At 45.5% G+C, this 21,915-nt stretch overlaps 1 protein-coding gene across 1 annotated transcript in view; it reads left to right on the top strand.

Annotated features, from left to right (window-relative positions):
• The window catches only part of LOC133352473 (multiple epidermal growth factor-like domains protein 6), a 272,185-nt gene that overhangs the window by 147,360 nt on the left and 102,910 nt on the right, over positions 1-21,915 (top strand). Inside the window, exon 5 of the mRNA XM_061568137.1 lies at positions 18,413-18,535. Within this exon, the coding sequence (XP_061424121.1) occupies positions 18,413-18,535 (123 nt within the window). The remainder of the gene's footprint in view (positions 1-18,412; positions 18,536-21,915) is intronic.

Below are 21,915 nucleotides of genomic sequence, written 5' to 3'. Positions count from 1 at the left end.
ATGTCCTCCCAGTGGGTAGCATAGACATTTTTTCTGGTTTCCCCCTCAACATTTAAAATCAACATGTGTTTAGATTATTTTACTGCGGTATATTTCGATGCGATAAGCCGCTTCGTTGAGCTATTATTTGTGGCCAGGTCGCTTCTGAAAAAGAGCTATATAGCTCGGTGGGCCTTACCTGGTCAAATAATTTAAAAAAATCGTCAATAGTTTTGATTTCTTGGCTGCTGCGCCGTCGTTATCCTTGACTGTCTTGTCATTTAGTCTCCTAATCAAGTCCACCAACTATTCTTAACAGTTTAGTGGATGTATGTAGAACTTCTTTCGCATTGTACATAGCCAACCCTGCTAATCGAAGCTGCGGGGGAAGGACAACGAACTAAACACAAAAAGCAGTACTTAAGAAAGAGTTTTACATCTAAAATGGTAAGGAATCAATGTTATAGGTTTGGTTAATACATCACCATTATTACTGCGGTGTGTATTAACCAGTGCACGTTCAAGATCCCGTGACCTAATTCACAAGAGTAGGCCACTGTGTGCCGCATATTACTCAATGTGAATGTGTAAAGCCATCGTGCTCACCTGACCAATGTTATACTCAAGTCCTAAAACCGTGGCTGACAATCCACATTAGTTTGGCGCGTGTCTTTTGATGACCACGGAAGGAACCTTTCAAAATCCCCTGGCAGCTTTGGAAATTTCCAATAGGCACTGAGAACCCAACAGCGTCGACACAGAATACGGGCACTGACAATCAAGGAACGTGCGAATTCCACGCCGGTTTTTGGGTAGTAGCGCAGAGCAACAATTGTCTCCGACAGCCGGGAACGCTGTAACATTCTGCACACCCCTCATTTATTTTGTAAGCCCTCACCCAACATGGAGCAGCACCGTACGTTTGTAATCACTGGGGGTGGGCGGGGGGGTTAAGCCACGTGCGTTCAATAGTAAGCAAGTACTCCACACAAGGGCACAATGCAGTGAGTGGTTCTTCACCTTTTTGGGATGGCGGTCAGACAGACCTCACTGGCCTCTCCTCCCCCTACCCCCTCCAAACATCCCGGCCCCACTCATGCCACTCAACAATCTCCATTGGTGTGCTGCTGTGTAGAGGCTTTGTGTGTGTTTGTCGCCGCAACGTGCTTCTGACGTTCATCGTTACATCGAGTTATTTCACACCTACGATCAGCACGGTTGGCTACGCGCAGTGCGAAACAATTTGAACGTACGATGTATGTACGGCGACACATCGATTCGTCGAGTCATGCTCACTCTGAAAGTTCATGCTTGATAATCAATTCTCATCTTGTGAGAGTTTACTTTAATACATAAAATTGCATATTGTATGTACACTAATTGATGCACCTCACGCACTCACTACATTCACACACAATGTTAATAAATAATCGATTATTTAACTGAATCCTGACCTTCAACTTCAACAATGGATTGGCTCGCAGAGTGGCTGATTCGTTATCACCACAGCCGCTATCCGACAATGCTGTTCGATTGTGAACGCATTAACCACATTTTTGAGCACTCAAATCTCTTACTGATACATAACTGACGTTTTCCAACTCAAGAACGTACAATGAAGGCATTTTCACTGCAGAGAATGTGACATCATGCAGAATGTTACTTAATGCTTAACTGTGTCCTAACGGGCCTGACGTGTGTTTGTGAGTGAGGTAATACGTTTACAAAAAAAGTTGATATCCTGCAGCAGATGAAGGTAAATGCAGCTTCTATGAACACAGTACTGCGTCTGTACACATCGTTATAATGTCAGCTCCTGTTCCCTTATCCACAGCTGTAAGTGTTCATGGACAGGCCAGGAGGTGAGGCTATGTCAGACGAAACCCCAACGTCTTAGATGCGAGTGGGGATTCTGCCAAGCCTGACTGCATACATTTCGATTCAGACAGCCCAACATGAATATGAATGTACTCTGCACAACGCTGCGCTGAGCTTCCACAGAGAGAGACACGACGAAAGAGACGTGGCTACATTTAGACGAATTCCGATCGTTTGGTTTCCGATTGTAAATAAAACGTGCGTTAAATTCGCCTTTGAAATGCACGACTAAATAATAACAACAAATGAAGCGCAATTTAGTTAAGCGTCTAAAATAATTCTTGCAAACTATATGAAGCCCCGCATACCAAACACTGAAATGTTCAGAGTTAACAAACAAACTGTGAAAACCATAAGACATGCGCGCTGCATGGGAAAATACAATTAAATCCACGCTTCGCATTTGAAAATGTGCAATTTCCAAGGATTTTCCTTTGAGTGCAAAAAATAATTGGTCTTAGCATGCACCCCCCCCCCCCCCCCCCCATGTAAACACACATATGTGCAGTCAGCAGTCTTAGGTTCCAGGACAGGGCATGGATGCAGTCTTCCTCTCAACAAAAAACATCTCATAAACATGCGTCGTTTGTTGTTAAAAAAAAAACCTTTCTAAATTCCCAACTGCCGACCACAAACGGAAGCACTGGTGGGCACTCGCATTACCACTGTTTACCTTGTTCCATCCAGAAGCTAAGATGCCGCAGTTGGTAATAGACTGGTGCCCAGACAGAGTGTGAGTGTGTGTGTGTCTGCGTGTGTGGATGGCCACGTGGAATGTTCGAACGCTCACTGCGGAGGAGAGGCTGCCACTCCTCTGTCGGGAGCTGGACCGGTACCGCCTGGATCTCTGTGGCATTCAGGAGGTCCGGTGGACCGGTTCTGGCTCCTGCCACCATGAGGGGTGGACAGTCCTCTACTCGGGGCAGGAGACTGCCAAACAACAGGGTGTGGCTCTTCTTCTGAACAAAAGAATGAAGGGGGCGTGGGAGCGTGGCGGTGAGGTGTGGGAAGCTGTAAGCCCCAGGATACTTTGGGCTCGCCTTCCCATCAACCAGAGGCGAGGAGTGGTGGTCGTGGTTACTTATGCCCCCACCGAAGACGAACATCCGTGGAGGGATGCAAGCAAAGCCGATGAGTCAGACGCTTTCTATGACCTCCTGTCACAGGTGCTGGCTAAAGTGGCCACTCGGGACAGAGTCATCTTGTTGGGTGACTTCAATGCCCGAGTTGGTCATGATGCTGACACCTGGTCTGGAGTGATTGGAAGGCATGGGCCAGATCAGCTCAATAATAACGGTAGGAGGCTGCTAGATTTTTGTGCAGCCCATGGGCTTGTAATTACCAACACGCTCTTCCGGCATCGGCGCATCCACACAACATCATGGATACATGCCGGGTCCAAGCAAGAACATCTGCTGGACTACATAGTGACGGACCAGCGGATGCGAACCCATGTCCTTGACACCAGGACCTACCGTGGAGCTGATCTGTCCTCTGACCATCGACTAGTCATCTGTAAGATGCGCCTGCCTTTCTTCCACTCCGGTGGTGGGTGTACACCCAGGATCCCATTCCAACCAAAAGTGGCCTGGTCTCAGTTAGCTGATGAAAGTTGCAAGCGAGAATTTCATCATCGCTTGCAGCTGGGGTTGGCATCGTCCCCCACTCCACCTGATGTCGAGGGTAAATGGGCGAGGTTTAGGACTGTGACTCATGCAGCTGCAATGGCTGCTTTGGGTACGCGGTCCAGACCTCCCCAGAAACCCTGGCTGACAGAGGAGGTGTTCAGGTTAATTGAGAAAAAGCGACAGGCCCACTCTCATCGCCTACAGCATCCCACGTCAGAGAATGAGGAGGTTTACCGCAGCCTTCGCTCAGAAGTTCGGAGAGCCGTAAGGCGTTGTAAGGATGGGTGGTGGTCGCGGGTTGCTGAGGAGATGGAGTCTGCCTCAGTGGCCCGTGATCACAAATCACTATTTAACTCCATCAAAAAAGTAACCTGCAGCGCCACACCTATTACCATCATTAGAGGAAAAAACGGTGATCCAATCTCCGACCCCCAGGAACAGGTTTGCAGATTTGCTGAGCATTTCTGTGAGGTCCTGGGGGAGGGAAATTCTCTCAGCCAGGAAAACATCATGGCACAAAGTGGGGATAACCCTGCTGAGGCTGCGGTGCCTCAAATATTGGAAGAGGTCACCCCCTGTGAGTGGCTGGCTGAGGTTCCAGCTGTTGAGGAAGTACTGAGGGCGATCCGGAGTCTGAGACCAGGGAAGGCACCGGGCAGAGATGATCTCCCAAGCGAAATGCTGAGGGAGGGTGGCGTTTGTGCACAGACTGCCCTATATGACATCATAACAACAGTCTGGACCACTGGACGGGTTCCGCAGGACTGGAAGGATGCCCTGGTGGTCCCCCTCTTTAAGAAGGGGGACCGCACAGACTGTAACAACTACAGGGGCATCTCACTCCTCAGTGTGCCGGGTAAGGTCCTGGCAAGGATTATTCAACATCGCCTTGCTAGGCACGCTGAGGAGGGGCTTGCGGAGCCCCAATGCGGTTTCAGGAAAGGGCGGTCCTGCACAGATGCCATATTTTCTGTCCGTCTGCTACAGCAGAGGTGTAGGGAATTCCAAAAAGACCTACATCTCTGCTTTATTGACCTGGTCAAGGCCTATGATACCATCAGTAGGACTGGACTCTGGGTTGTTCTTCGTGCTTTCGGAGTCCCTGACCCTCTGCTCACGATCATTAAGGACCTTCATGATGGTGAGCGGGCCCGGGTAAAACTACGTGGCCGGGAGTCGGAGCCTTTCCCTGTACACCTTGGGGTGCGACAGGGATGTCCTCTGGCTCCCACATTATTTAACATCTATTTTGACCGCGTAGTTCGTGAAGCCTTCAATAGCTGTACCGGGGGAATTTCCGTTTGGTACAGATATAATGGGAGGCTGATCGACGCCCGGGTGCGATCAAGGGATGGCTCCTTATTGGTCAACCACGTTATGTATGCCGATGATTTGGTAATAGCTGCTCATTCAGAAGAGGAGTTGGAGGCGCTGCTGCTGAGACTGGAGCGTGCCACTAAGAGGTGGGGCCTTACCATCAGCCCCACCAAAACCAAGCACCTGCCTGGGTATTTTGTACCATCGGACACTCCACCCCCACAACTCCCAATTGGTGATGGGGCAGTTGTGGAGAGAGTGGAGAGTTTCCCATACCTGGGCAGTGTGCTTATGACCGGCTCCAGTCTATCAGCAGAGGTCTCACTCCGAATCAGTCGAGCGGCAATATCTTTTCATCGGTTGCGTAACGCTGTGTGGAAGCTACCTGGTCTGTCGCTCCGCACGAAGCTTCAGGTCTTCTCGGCCACGGTCATTCCCTCCCTTGTCTACGCTTGCGAGACGTGGACCCCCCTGGTGGAGCATCTTCGCCGGTTGGAAACATTTAGGCTGGCCTGCCTACGATCCATCCTGGGTTTAACCAGGCTGGATTGTGTGAGGAGCTCACAAATCCTTGAAAGATCTGGGCAAAGTCCCATCAGTGAGCTCCTCCGGCAGGCAAGGCTGCGTTGGCTGGGTCATGTAGCCCGCATGCCCAGCCACCGCATGCCTAAACAGCTTTTGTTCGGCCGGATCGAGGGGGCTAGACGGGCGCGGCACGGGCTGGAGAAGAGATGGAGTGATGTGGTACAGGAGGACGTGGAGCTGAGTGGACTTGCCGATGACTGGTACCAGCGGTGTCAAGATCGGCCTCAGTGGAGGAGGCTCGTGAAGGACGCTACTGGGCAGTTTGAGGCAGTCGCCCTCCAACAACAACGGAGGGCGGAGGAGCGACGCTCACAACAACGAGCGGAGCGCCGGGTGGCTAAAGCACAGCAAGTTGGCACAGTAGGGGGCACAGGTGGTGCATCAGCCAGTCATCTCGGTCATCTCGGTCAGTCGACCAGTGGCACCTGGGTCTGCCCCGTGACCTCCTGCCAGCGGGCTTTCGACACTTCACGTGGCCTCAAGGTGCACTTGGCCTGGCACAAGCATCGTGGTGACGTCACCGCCACTTAGTGGCGAATGGCGGTTGTTGTTGTTGTTGTGTGGGGAGCGGTTAGCGCTACGCTGCGCTATGAATCCGGCGACCCGGGTTCGATCTCAGCTCACGGCCAACACCAATGATGATTATCTGAACCGGTCCTGGGCCTCCTCTAGGTCGACTCAGCTTCTAATGAGTACCTGGTGCGGTGTGTAAACATCGCCACTGGGGAGACAAAGGCGGTCGGGCGGGGTGCTGGCCACCCACCCCCTCGTGTACCGTTCTGGCCTTCATAGGTGCTCGCGAACAGTACTTGCCCCTACAGTCTGTTAAGGCTATACGGGGGATCTTTGTGTGTGGGGAGCGGTTAGCGCTACGCTGCGCTATGAAGCCGGCCACCCGGGTTCGATTCCAGCTCACGGCCAACACCAGTGACGATTATCTGAACCGGTCCTGGGCCTCCCCTAGGCCGACTCAGCCTCAAACTAATATCTAGTGCGGTGGGTAAACATCGCCACGCGGGAGACAAAGGCGGCCGGGCGTGGTGTTGGCCACCCACCACATCGTGTGCCGTGCTGGCCTTCATAGGTGCTCGCTAACAGCACTTGCCCCAACAGTATGTTTAGACTATACGGGGGATATTTGTCTTTGTGTGTGGGCAGTAGTGTCAGTGTTTAACCACACTCCGCAAATAACCCAGTGACTTGAGTTTGATTGAAATTATGACAGAAATGATGCGTAACAAACAAGATTGAACAAGCAAGATGGTAAATAGTTTTTCAGAATAAAAAACAACGAATTCTTGAATCGAATCATGACCGTGAGTTGTAATAAATCAGCTGTGGTCATTCATAACCAACTGTGTGCTGTGGGTAATATCCTCGTGTTCCACAAATAAAATACAAAAATACTACAATAGTACGACATTCAATTTTCACGGTCAAAGTGTCTTCCCACTCAAACAACATAGCCAGCGGCAGTAATTCCACATTCTTACGGAGGGAAATGGTTTCACAGTAAGCTAACGGTTTCTTACTTTCCACAAAGTAGTAGATATTTTACCAACCCCTCAAAGGCATGATAGACTAAGTCAACTGCCAACCGGGAATTGACCTTGAATACGAAGCCGATTACCGTACCGGCAATACTGATATGTAGTGTTTGATTTGTACGGAAACATGTTCCGTGTGTAACATGAATCATGCTGCAAACATGACTAAGTTCGTTTAAAACTACGAAAAAAAGGCAAATATCTAGGTCATACCGTGACTTGTATTCTAAATGTCAGATCCCACAGACTGTGGACGCGTGATTGCAATGGGGTCTCATTGCACATCGCCTTGCAAGCACAGAGCCACAAATTTATCCGGCTTCCTCTCCATGGACCTAGATCCTGCACTTCGTGATTGGAAACCGGGAAAGGTAATGATGTGGTTAAAGGACGCTTTCATTCATCATATTGCAGAGCTGGTTTAAGCTTTCTGCTACTTTTTTTTTTCACCAAAGGTACTACATTTTATCATCACTGTTCCAATTGACTATGCCATATAGTTTGTCATCATATGATATTAAACACGAATGTTAGAGCTATAACGATTCTCACAATACATTTTCAAATTGTGAATGTATGAATCAATGTCCGTCATTTCACGCGTCATATGCAATGCACTCACGTGACCTCCGCAGACAGTAAATATTCTACATTGCACCACAATGTTTAAATCATAGGTTATTGAATTGAGTGGCAAGCCTTGATCATGACTCGTAGAGATTCATTGAATTTCAAGGGGGTGTTTTATTACATGTGTAATGAGCATATATAATTAGTTCTTTGTTACTTATTAAAAGACAAAAATATATTTATCTGAAAGATAAACGTGCGGCCCTGCAATTTCTAGCTCGTGCTACTGGAAGGGCCTCCACACAAGAGCGCTGGAGGGTATTTATTCTTACCAACTTTTCAACACTGACCATATATCTTACAAGAGGTGGGGGTACCCACACTTTCCCCAGCACATGCAACCACCCGATCATCGAACTACGGTTTACCCATTTGATTTAAAACCATTGAAACATTTTTATTTTATTTTACCAGGTAAAGCTCACTAAGCTATGTAGCTCTTTTTCAGAAGCGACCTGGCCGCAAAGGATAGCTCAACGTAGTGCCTTATGATGTGGAAATGTATTGCAGCCAAATACTCTAAGCGCGTGATGTTGTCTTTAAATGTGGAGGAGAAAAACCGAAGGACCCGGAGAAAAATCCACGGGCCGACAGGGAGAGAGAGAAAGAGAGACATCCCAACTCCAAATATACAGCCGGCGTCAGGGTCGAACTCACGTTCTCCTTCATACCAGGCGAGGTAGTTAACATCTCGCCACTACTGGGCGGACAGAGGCAATGAGGATATAGAATGGATAGAGTGAAACCAGCGACCTCTGGCTTACGAATCCAGTGCGCTGATCATTACACCTGCCATGGGCATAATATGACTTTGAACCCCCCCCCCCACCTCCTATGCATTCCACAAGTAGTGACTAATCCCATATCTGCATTTCCCATAAATATGCAAAATTCCTCTTGATATGCAAATATTTTTTTCATTCTACGTGACTTTACCGAAATACTCAAAGAATATGAATTCCCGCAGTCACGAAAGCTTTAAGTCAAGATTCATGCGTTTTCTGTTGTTGAGTTACAAACCCACTCGCCACCGCACTATGCTAACATATATCCAAAAAATACTTTCATGCAATCTTATATGATATAAAACATATTTATTGCTGTGGGACTATGCGATGGTAATAAAATAGTACAAATATGACAAGCATTATTTGGTTCATGAAAAGTATCCTTAAATACTTAATCCTTGGATATACTGCTTGAGTGGTCAAGGGAGCGAGGGGTTACACAGGTTTATTTAAAACCTTTCAACACGGACCTCTCGTTCAGACGACTCCAATGCTGTATTAGGTGCTAAATAGACAAAAGGCAAATATAGTTCATGCGCTGCTACCCAGCAGGTGCTAAATTATAGGGCAGGTGTTAAAAATGTACAAAACACAAAGCCAGAAATGTCACAAAGCACCTATCAATGACTACCCCCCACTCCCTAACTTGACTCCTTTGGAGAGCGTCCCACGTTGATGAAGCGATAAACAATCCACAAACAAACGAGGAACACAACACACCGCTGTGTGATGCTCACATGCCGATGAAATGTTTAACTGCATGATGGCATTTCACGTTGCTCGACCAAAACACAGTTATAATCTTCCAGATTATGTTTCAAACAAGAACGAAATGCTGGAACGAGCGATTGTGTGAGCAAAAGAGACCCGTTTTACGGGCTTGCACATCGGTATCGTAAGCAGCAGTCATTGTCCATCCACTGTTGGATGAAGGCCTCTATCCACAAAGCAATGCCATTGCTTACAGTCCAGTGATGTGCATATGACACTCGTGCTACAGATAAGATACAATCTCGACTGAAAACTAATTTCATTACAACAGAGTTTTGTGTTTATTTCGTTGTCCTTCCCCCACACCTCCGATTCGCACGTTTGGCTACGTACGGTGCGATAGAAGTTCAACGTACACACATACATCGGCATCTTCACCTCTGAGAGTTAGTCACTTTATTAATCCCCCCCCCCCATCCTCTTCACCCAGCCGTGTGAATTGGTACATTCCCGTTAATCAATCGGCAGGCCACGTGTGGCAGGGTCAAGTGTGAGTACTCCCATCTCACCAGAGACATCTGGCCACCATGGAAGAGTAGACCAAATAATGACTGTCCACAAAGGTGTAAAGATGAGTGTAGAAAATCCTGATTGTTAAAACAAAAATGAAATCACGCCATCGAATCGGCAATGTTATTAATTCCAGATTTTACTCAACCCGCGCGATTTACAAAAGTAAATTCGTTTGACTGAGGTCTTCTGAGCAAAACATACTCTTCTTTTTTTTACAAGCCGAAAGGAACTCAACAGTGCTCAATTTGAAAAGATGCCTTTGTGCAATTTGTGAGTGGGCTGGTTATGCAGGCGGCGTCTGCCGCCAAGCAATTTCACTTCAAAGTCAAGCGCAAGAGTTTCCAACAGGCTACGCTTCCCCATTTCCTGGTGGTTTTAAGACTAATACATTATTGTATGTTTAAAATACTGGGTTACAGTAACTCCTCCGCTTCATCTCACCCCTTCATTTAATGTTTAACATATTACTTGTATTGATGAAACAGCAGCGTTTTAAGAGCATTTCTCATACGCTATGTTTTATTTTTTTTAAAGCAACATTGCACAATATTTACGTCTCTGCAGAGAAAGAAAAATTAAATACGATCACGCGACTCCAGAAACGTTTGAGAAACATAAAGTGTGCATTACATTACAGACATATGCAATAGACGCTTCCACAGTGTGGGTCTTGGATTGTGTGGACGCATGCACAACGATCCCCCGTTTAGCCTTAACAGGCTGTTGCGTCAAGTGCTGTTAGGGAGCACCTATGAAGACTGGCACGGCACACGAGTGGGTGGGTGGCCAGCACCACGCCCGGCCGCCTTTGTCTCCCCAGTGGCGATGTCTACACACTGCACCGGGTACTCATTTGAGGCTGAGTCAACCTAAGAGAGGCCCAGGACCGGTTCAAATAATAGTCACCGATGTTGCCTGTCAGCGGAATTTACAAACTCAGGTCCCCGGGTTCGAAGTGCCATGCGCTAACCACTACCCCACCGCTCCCCACACACAAACACACGCACACATCCACACACACGCATGCACAGAGACCACACACACACACAGACTGCATTCTCCAAAAACGAATTGTGCAGATTCCTCTTTCTATCCTCATGAGTGCTGGAACTATTTTGTCACTGTCTGCATTGACAGAGGGATGAGGATATCGGGTTGAAATGGTTGGCACGATGTGCTTGCAAGGTCGATTTTCACACTCAACTATACGTGCAATGAATCGTGCTTGCAATAATCAATTATGTGTATTGATATACAATATGCGATTGGTTCGCGTAAACCATGCAGCCACGCCATAGCCTCTACATTCACCTTGTGCCACACAGGGACAGCTGTGGCTGGGGGTACCCTTTCAAATATTTGAGATGAGATGTAAGTCACATATCACATGTAAGCACTCATGAGACACCGCGGCGGAAAGGGGCACTATCAACAACTAATATAATGTTTCATTATTAATTAATTAATCGAACCATGGCCGTGATTTAATAATTATTACATACCGGTAAAACCGTGCAATAATTATAGTGAAATTAAATGTGCGTGGGAAATCCTGCGAGATTTATGATCATTTTAAAGATGGACCATGAACATAACACGGGAAACGTGAGAGACCAACAACACAGAGACAAGAGAAAAATTAAAAAGGTGCAGCAAATGCTGGCAGAAGGAGCTCCACAAAGGGAGCTCTAGACAGCCCCTCTAGAGGAAGAGAGGAGAGGGCATCCACGATTTAGCCCACTACATGCCATCTGCATGCCATCTGCATGCGGTGGAGAAATTCCATCGAGGATTTAAGAAACGTGCCCATTGTTTCAACTGCCTTGCTGGAAGATCGAACCGGCAACCGATGGATTGCAAGTCCAGTGTGCTCACCATTAACTTGCGGCAGCATCTTTAAAGCGAGTCACCGGTTTGAAAGTAAAGGGGGGGACAAAATGCATAGCTCATGTGAATTGCATGTGGGTGTTTGTTGTGGCCGTGTATCCTTCTCCCCTTCTCCTCGAGGCTGAATTTGTATTCAAAGGCAGATGGTTCATTGTGAAACCCAAAAATAACGTCCCACGAATGCTGTGTGTGGCTTTCTTGGACCATTACATAGAAAAAAACGCGCGCAACCATTACAGTATTAAATTGGGGACGCACAATTGAACTAAAATCGTAGCCATGAGAATAAAAGCATTTAATCATGCCCAGTGTAAGGGAGCCTGGGTGGGCTTCTCCACCCACCATTGAATCCCGAGGCTGGCATGAGACTGGAACGAGATTCATATCGGCATCCTGCATTTGTGTTGGTGCGCTGCTGGAATTATTCTGATGCCTCCGAAATCAAGTGTGGGTATGACCTTGTTGTTTCAATCCTAGGCGACCCATACTTGGTTTCAAAGGACTGCAGAAAATGGCATCTATTTATTCACCAAAATATATTTCTTCTATGAAGTGTACATTTGTGTATTTTTTCTATTGGCAATGTCACTGGTCATAATGTAGGTGGCTAACCAAGGATTGTGTGCATCTACCCACAATATCCCTGAAATAACATCACAATTCGGCATCATATAAAGAAGTTCAACATGCATACGTACATACACGCCCAGCCATTCAAACTGATAAACGTGAGAGGCAACACAATACAATGCAGCATTGCAAGCTTTTAGGAACATGCCCAGTGAACACAGGATTACACTCAGCCTGTCTGCATTCACGGAACGCCATTCTCCCTCTCACGCCGGCATTACAAATTCATCTTAATGCAGGTCAGTCTGATGTACGTTCAGTTTCAACGGACTAATTGCAATAGCGTTACGCATGCCTTGTGCCCATACCTACTGTCCTCCAATCTGTCTGTCGGTGTACAATACGCCATATGGCCGAACAATTCCAACCTGCTCCGTGGACATTGACAGCTCATGACATTACGATCTTAGCACCTGGAATTGCAAATCTGCACGGTGCCCTCAGTGTTAGAGCAGGAGCACGTGGTCACGCGCGCAGTAACACTCGAGCAGCATCACAGCTGTTGGAAATGTAAACCTCTGCATGAGGACTCTGCAAATTACTATCACGTGTTGAAGCAATGAGGCAGTGATTAGAGATGAACTAGCATTACACCGCAGTGTGGTGATTGGACGGTGGTATCCGGTGGAGGTGTATAGTGGTGGATAATGCAATGGATGTCATTCCATCACTATGATTCAACGTTTGATTTCAGCCTGAATAGGTTGAACCCCGTTTTAGGAATATGGAATTCATGCCAGTTGTTCAGCGGACAATGAATATGTGCACAACTCCAAGCTTAAATCTTGACTTAAAGCTTTCGTGACTGCAGGGATTCATATTCTTTCTATATTTTGGTAAAGTCACTTTGTGTAGTGAGTAAAGAGGCCCTGTCTGGTTGGATTGGCATTCCTTAATAATTGCAATACTGTATTATCCAGACCAGCATTATAGCATTGAACTGTATACTCATCATCATCTAGGATTCCTCTAGATCGAGTGTGATGATCGTCCATGGACATCGATGAGAGTCACAGTTTGTGGGTAAGCAGGTGGCTGATGAGGCCAATCCTGGAACCACATATCTCGTTACAGTGACAGAATGTGTTGCATGCTATGTCGTCGTCATTATCATCGGCCACTGGTCAATCCACCGATGGATGAAGGCCTCGCCAAACCTGTCGCCACCCTCTCTCAATCCTGCAATGTATCAACTGTTTATGGTAAAGCAAACAATGAAGACGAATGACATGTATTTGTTAAACTGCTGGAAACTGTCTTGTTAACCGCCAAACAATTCAGGAAATTACACATGTTCAGTTATAAAGAATAATTCAATTCCGGGCATTAAAGACGTATCATATTGCTTTGTGCTCACAAACATATGGCTAGGCATGACATCAAAGTTGTAATAAATGTGCATGTACGAAAGGTCAATTCATGGATTGTATGACTACAACCAATTGCTATTTGGAAACCGCTCTTCGTACTCAAATTGTAAATGTTGTGGAGTTACTCTCAAGCAACCGGTGTGTTGAACTAGTATCTAATTGGCACGTTTTGTTTAAGTGACAAACCTTACTAATTGGCTGTGTCGGGTGATAATGGGGTTAAGGACACATATTTAAGGGATCTAATTAAAAAAACCTTTATCATGAATAATATAGGTCTCAAAAACCTACTTGTTAAACTGATATAATCCTCATCTTTTGCGTTATACTAATGATACAGTCATGTAATATAGGTCTATTGATATCCCGGATCATATTATATTTGCATGGAGACTGGGTGTGGTAGACGTGTGTGACATGGGAGGTCATCAGTTATTTTCTTCCAATTCTGTTCTGATGACGTCCATGTACGTGTACGTCATCGCATGCGGGAGGGCGTGGCATAGTTTGGCGCCAGCTATCGTAGAGTGTGGTTGTGTCGCTACAGTTCTCTGGGGTGAGTACAATGCCTTTAAAAAAACAACGGCGCTACGCCTTACTAAATAAAACTAAGGCTGAACTGCTTGTGCGTTCCGAGATTCAGTGGTGAATGGGACACCCACCAACCTGCAACTTTCAGACCTCTCAGAACGGGAAAAGGTTAATAACAGAACATCGCTGCGAAGGACCTCTCTCTAGGCCCTGCCACTCAGTCTACACAGCCCCAGTGTTTCCCTGTTCACCATTGTCATCTGGCTGTGGGTGTTATCCTCTTTTCTCACAAGACGTTTCTTCCAGCCATCTGGGTCGACTTTTAATTCGTATATTTTTGATACCGTAATAACATTCTTGTAAAATGCTCCTCAAAGACATGAGTCAGTGTATTATTGACCTATTTAACTAATGTTACACTTTCAAGATGTCCTTTCCCTGGGGCTTGCTTGAGAGCAGGTGCATGCATAGTGACACACGTGAACACACAGCAGAGATAAAAAAAAAATCAAGGTGGTGATTGCTCAACAGTTATAACGCCGGCTTGAGACAATGCTTTGAAAAAGATCAGCGGCAATTAAAATATTCAAGTTTGACATTCATTCCACTTTTACAATGCAGAGAGGTCACAGCCATTAGGGAAATTATAGCAATTTTCATGTTAGCATTGGTAAAAATTGAGCCGTGCACCACATCCCAGCTAATAACCCTTAAAGTACGTTATTATTATTATTGATAATGAGTGCAATGACATGCACACAATCCGCAGATGCCATTACTATCGCCACAAAGTATCACTGTGTGCACATAAGCCTTGGGGGAAAATAAAATCACTAAATCCTGCTGTACAAACCACCAGCTCTCTGGCATTTGATTAACTAAATTACGCATTTACAGGCTAGCATTATCAATTCAAATCTGAACCGGAATGGATAACACTGAGAGGGCTCACTCAATGCATTGTGGAAGTGTGCGGATATGCCTGATGGCTGTGGTAATCAAGGGTTCGACTGTAATTTACACAAACGGTCTCGGATGTAAATATACAGTAAATTCTTCCTGCCCATAGTGATGTGTGGGATGAACATCACACGATCACATTATCAGCGATGTTATCTGAAAATTGACTCCAATTCTAGATTTGAAGCTTTCGTGACTGCAAGGATTCATACTCTTAGGTTTTTTCGGTAAAGTCATGTAGGTAAATTTGTATTATTATTTATTTTGACCTACGCGACTTTAAAAATAAAATATATATTATTTTATTATGTATTTTACCTACGTGACTTTACCGAAAAAAACCTAAGAGTTTGACTCCAATTGCTGCAAAAGAACAAATGCGGATAGCCATTGAGAACTGGATGAATTTGACAGTGAACCACTAATTCTCCCAATAAGCGATGTAGACGATGGGAAGCCGTGTTTGTTGTCCTTCCAGACACCTACGATTAGCACGGTTGGTTACGTATGGCGCGAAAGAAGTTCAACGTACATACGTGCATACAGGCCTGTCACAATGCGTTCGTGGGAAAAATGACGGATAAGCGTGGTTTCATATGAAGAATAGGGGGCATGGATAATGGAGTTTTCACGGCCTCTACAGGAGTCACGGTTGATAGGGCTACGGAGGATATGCGTTTAGTTGTAATGTATTCAGTGACCCATATGGCTGGGAAACGTATGACCTGCGGGAGGTATTTTTTTCGTCTTCACAAGAAGTGATTCGACTTAACGCAGTTTTGTTTTCCCCATTAGGCAGACTGCGATCTCTCAGCTCAGAAAGCGCAACAATGCACGCTCATGAGACGGTCATTGAGCAGAAAATCTCCCTCGCCTCCATGCGATGTTTACACTGTCGACGGCTGTGGTTTTAGGAAACTGCTTGGGGATATCAAAAACAATTGTATGTTGTGGCTACGCGACGCACATTCCTCTTCGCATTACGGCCACGCAGTGCCATCTATTGGTAAACTTTGATAGTGCTGTAAACAAGTGAAAGCAACGACTTCAGACGCTGACTTTCCGACAGACTCTGTTCTTCACCTGAGGACGGCTGCTTGCGTTGTGGCCGAAACGTCGTGAGAATGATTTTATAATGTTTAATTTTTATTATTTTATTATTTCCCTTCTACCAAGAAGATGAATCACTGCAGTCACGAAAGCTTTAAATCGAAATTCAACGACGAGTATTTAAAAGAGGAATGCATGCTTGTGCCGCGTTGTTTATTTACATTGTGCGAGGTAACGTTTGCAATTTAGGATGCAAACTCTTGCCCGTAACACTCTGCATCAACACTCCACGCGCATGAGAAAGAATCCCAGCTAAAACTTCCCGTAGATTAATATGCGTAGAATTATTGCGATTGGCAGATTATCTTCCCATGTTTATTCCAATATTCGTGAACAGATCGGACACATGTTTGCTGATAGAATGTGTATTTAAGAGAATGCATGCTCTCATTACACTCGTCAACTACATCACAAATTTACGTAAGAAATTACAGCAAATGTTCCCTTTGCCCATTATACGTAGCATCATTGCAGTTGGTAAACTACCGCACCCTGTTTATCCAAACTTTTGTAACGTGACAAAACAAATTAAGAAGGGTGTTGTTCTAGGATATTCAGCGCGACCTAATGCACGATTAATTGTGTATACAGTATATATATTAAAACAATTATATGGTTGTAAAACGATGACAAGAAAACATTTGACCGTTTAAGAGTCAGTTCCAGGTTCCAGGAGAGCCTATACAACGAGTGCCATATTTGTGCGAATTTGTCCGTTGAAAATATTTATTTTTTACATTTACCGGCAGACATTTCTATGCGTGGCAAACAAGTAGCCGTTGTTTTTTTCCTATTGTTAGTGGTAATGCAATGTTAGCAGTAATTTTAACAGCCCTAATGTAGACATAGAATCAAATTGTGTTGGTGCCGCTGCGTTGGCAGTGGTGCACAAGCACAATGAACAACAACAATCCACGACACACTCGTCAACAAAACTGGGGCCTTCGAAGCATGAAATAATCGTTGACGTTTCAGGCAATGGTCCTACTTCATAGCAAATCATATCGTAAAAAAGTTATCCATCGAGGTTTTTGGGTTAGATCGCGAACGTATAAATGTGCCGTTAAACCCGCCACGACCCGACACTGCGAATTAGTAAGGTTCGTCACGTAAACAAGACGTGCTTTATCTGACAAACCAACTATAATTGGCTGTGTCGGCTCGTGGCGGGTTTAAAGCCACATTTATATTTATGAAATCTAACACAAAAACCTCTTATGGATAATATTGGGAGCAAACGCCGACTTGTTAATATGAAAATCAGAAGAACCACACTTCGTGACGTGTGCATTATATAACTCTTTTTTCCCCATCATTTCATCCAAAGGTAGAGCGCAGGGAAGTTTTGTTTTGAGACATTGTGGGAGTTTACAGCTGCTGCCAGCTAATGCAGCTCTCCTGGGGCCTGAATGGAATGCAGTGCACTAAATCTGATGTAGTGCACTCTCGATATTGGCGAATAAAGAATTACTGATCGACTATTGCCAACAAAGAGCAAGGTTGAAACAATATTTAAAAAATAAAACATGCTGCTTTTTTATCTTGTGTGAGTGCACACACACACACATATACAAAAAAACATCAGTGTGATCTGTGCATGTACATTTTCTGGCCACGTAAATGGCCCAGCATTAAATATACAATCTCTTCTTTTACATATTATTGCAGAGAGCCAAAAGGCACTTCGTTTGCACGCAATCAACCAATCTTTTTGGCACTGGAGATTGCCCGGGCTCGCAGCAATTGGCAGTAATCACAATAAAATAAACCAAAAACCTCAGAGAATGTCGCTTGAAAAATACCAGGCCCTTCCTTCCAGAAGGGAGAATATTGCGACTTCCTCGGCATGCACCGATCTTTTCACTCGCAGGCAGATGACTTGCAAGCGATGGTAATTTGGTCCCAAACAAACAGCAATTGAAGAAAAATGAATGCTGGCCTTGGAACAGAGCAAAGCATTCACTTATGACATGTTAGTTCTGACCTGACACGAACTCTATATTGTGTAAGCGGATGGGGGGTGGGGGGGGGGGAAGAAAATCTGGCTCTTTCAGCTGAGAAATAAAAACAATATATTAAGCTAGGAATGTATTCTCTCTAACTCGGTTTGACTTGAGCCAATTACACATATGCTGCTGCTAAAGCATATGGATAAAGAAAACAAATACGGTATTGATGGTAAGACTAAAATAAAGTAAAGTAAACTAATTGCACGCGAGGATTAATTCTCAATTCCCCCCCTCCCCACTTGCTTGTGCAACCCCCCCCCCCCCCCATGTGTTGTGCAGATTTGAACGAATGTGAGCTCGGCAACGGCGGATGTCAAGAGTCCTGCTGCAACACCATCGGGAGCTTCATCTGCAAGTGCGGACTTGGTCACAAACTCTCCGCCAACCTGAGGTCCTGTGAAGGTGAGCGCAGTGGCAGTGCCGACGCGGGCTGGGGTTGTGCAAAGGCGGCGTCCTGGTGTCTACAGCTCGAGTGGATGTGGTTTTTTTTCCATCCCCCCCCCTCCCCCTTCTGTTCGTACGAATGTCCGCTCGCATGCCATCAGTCGCGAGTGCGGCTCATGTCTGCCAACGTCCCCGATTCAATTTCGATGTTTTTTGTTTTGTGTTAATTCGGTTCGTAATGGTCAGCTGGATTCGCGAGTATACCGAATCAAAGTCGGCGGGTGTCTCCACACTCATTACGAGCATCGGTTCGTGCTCATTCCTATTGGTCAGCTGAGTGAATGACATATTCGTACAGAAGAGAACATGTACGTGTGCAGTATATATATTCTAGATTTGAAGTTTTCGTGACTGCAAAGATCCATACTCTTTGGTTTTTTCTATAAAGTCACGTAGGTAAAAAATTAAATGCATTTAAAATGAAAACAACTAAATTTAGTTGTTTTCATTTTAAATTTAGTTCTTTTCATTTTTCTTTTTTTTATTAGTTAGTTGTTTTCATTTTTTATTTTATTTATTTTTTACCTACGTGACTTTACCGAAAAAAACTAAGAGTATAGTATATATATTATATAATGTCGCACTCGTCACACACAATAAAGTCCTTGGCAACGAATGAACCACAATACCTCGCTGTTCTCGCATAGGAGCATAAACCATCACGTGACCTCCGGTCAGCCTCGCAGCAGCAGCAGCAGCGGCTCTTTGGCTGGCCATCGAACAAAAACGGTCACCGCATCGCGTGTATTCAGATGTGCTTATGCAACCATCTGGAACGCTCTTCCTTCCGATATTTGGAAGCCACTGGAGCTATGCACTTTTGAATCCAGATTGAAAACTCATTTCTTCAGAACAGTTTTTTGTGCTCAGTTTGTTGTCCTTCCCCCGGCATGTCCAATTAGCATGGTGGGCCACATATTGGACCAAATAAGTTCAACATACACAGATGTAGTTGCCCAGTAGCCAGTGAGAAAGTCAAAGGCAGTGGGTTGGCTTGGACTATACTCGCTTAGAGACATTGAGGTCAGAAATACTTTGTGCAAAAGTAAGAGTTGTATGATGGACAGACTGGCCTCCACCATGGGAACTTGGAATGATTCATATTCGTCCAGAGCTCGTGGTGCATTTGCAGCCATTGATACAGCACAGCAGAGCGCAATCCACTGCTGGGAGAGAACTTTCCCCGCGCCATGCAGATCATCTAGGATATTCGCTCCACACTTCGCCATGCTGGTCAATGATGAATGGTAAATGTACAATTAAATACATCGTCAGATCATACCATACACATGAAAAATCTTCCCGGACAGCCCAGCCATTTGTTTCCTACGCAGGATAAGTGGGGCGAATAAAATGCCCCCAGGCAAAGCAAGAGAATATTAAATGCCACAATTGCTCACACCCCCTCCCTTCGCCAGTGAAAGTAAAGACTGGCTTCAACTTAAAGGCTCCATCCTGCACTGATATACGAGACACACACACACGTGCATTTTTAATTACAGTGACTTTCACATGCTGTCAATTAATGGGGGCATCGTGGTGACTCATAAAATATAATGATAATTATGAATGCACCTGCACACATTAGCATGTGGTCATATAATGTAAAATCTGGACCAAGGCCGCCTTCAGGATGCATAACCATGGGAAATGCATTGTTCATGCACTCTCAGGCGCAAGTGCAATACGTGCGTGCCCATGTTTACACAAAGACAAAGATCCCCCGTATATCCTTAACATACTTTTTGGGCAAGTGCTGTTCGTGAGCACCTATGAAGGCCAGCACGGTGCACGAGGGGTGGGTGGCCAGCACCATGCCCGACCGCCTTTGTCTCCCCAGTGGCGATGTTCACACATCGAACCAGGTACTCATTTGAGGCTGAGTCGACTTAAAAGGGTCTTAACCAAGCAAGAGCCAACTACCGGAATGTGACCATTCCCAGTTCAAACCACAACCTGTTAGCCATGTAACCAACTTGCCATGCACTGCATCCCAGGCATGCCTTGCTATGTCCCCAAGTTATTGACCATACTTTCCCTTGTTCTCATTGGACGGTATCATCCAGAGCTATCTACAAAAAAAACACTTGATGGGATGCTGCTTTCCGAAAGCTTATTAGAAACATTGTGGACTATTGGCAACGCTAGCTTTGCGGCAAAATGAATGTGAGTTTCCCTTAGGCCACTTCATTGCATCTGTTGCCTCGAATTGAGAAAACGTGGCGCTGAATCTGCTGCATGGCTCTTCGATGTGGGTTTTTTTGGGGCGTGATGTCTGACGTTCCGCCCCCCCCCCCCATCGACCATGCACGGAGCTTCTTCAATTCCTAAAGAAGCTCATGAACCTCATCGGTAACCAACCGAGAACACATTTGTTCTATAAGCGGAGCAACACAGCACAACTGTGAGAACCTACACAGGATAATCTACTCTGTGAGTTCCATTGCAAGGCAGCGCGCATTTATGGTTTAGAAATTCCATGAAAAGAGCGAGTGGAATGACCAAAGCCTACATGGTCACTCGTTTTTTGTTCTGGCAACGTAGATTTTTGTTTTGTTTAAGGTGATGGACAACACATAGCCATGGCCCTCATTCTCCAGCAGAGTTGAAGAAAGAAGCCTTTCATCGTCTCATTTACAATTACTGGGAAGACATCGGGGCTGCAATGAGGGCTGTGCAGACTGCTGGGATAAGCGTGTGTATCTGGGGAATTTCCACCATTCACCACTGCCACAGCAAAGCAACAACCTCGTCCATTATAACCATATCCACTACGGACATTCAGCATAGCCTTACAACTAATGCACCGTACCTAGGGAATAGCAGTACGGTTACCCATTATTACAGCAATTAAGGAACGGCATGTGTGCAATTAAATAGCGACAGAGTATGCATTGGCTGGCCAGCCGTTCACCCGTCATGCAATACTGATTAAAATCACAGACTGATACGAAAATATAAAGATTCTCAGTGTTCAAAGTCAAAGTGTCTATGTGCTCAAGCGAACTTTGGAAAGTACTGATCTCTGTTGGCGGCCTTGAGTCGGTGGTAAAAGTGCCGCATTCGCTTGGCAAGGCCAGGACAATGACACGCACTGTGACGATCATGGTTGATCCACTGCTGGATGAAGGACTCGTCAAAGTGCAACCATCTCCCACGATCCTGCAATGATTTAAGATCATCTATAACTAGAATAAACTTTTTATTTTATTTTATAAGCTAAGGCCCACTGAGCTGTGCAGCTCTATTTCAGAAGCGACCTGGCCGCAAATGACAGCTCAACGAAGTGGCTGATCACGTGGACATTTATAGCAGCCAAATACTCTAAACGCACGATG

This window comes from Lethenteron reissneri, chromosome 40 (assembly GCF_015708825.2).
Source record: "Lethenteron reissneri isolate LAM-NWPU_2019-01 chromosome 40, ASM1570882v1, whole genome shotgun sequence".
Classification (NCBI taxonomy): domain Eukaryota; kingdom Metazoa; phylum Chordata; class Hyperoartia; order Petromyzontiformes; family Petromyzontidae; genus Lethenteron; species Lethenteron reissneri.
This window is presented reverse-complemented; position numbering and strand designations above follow the sequence as displayed.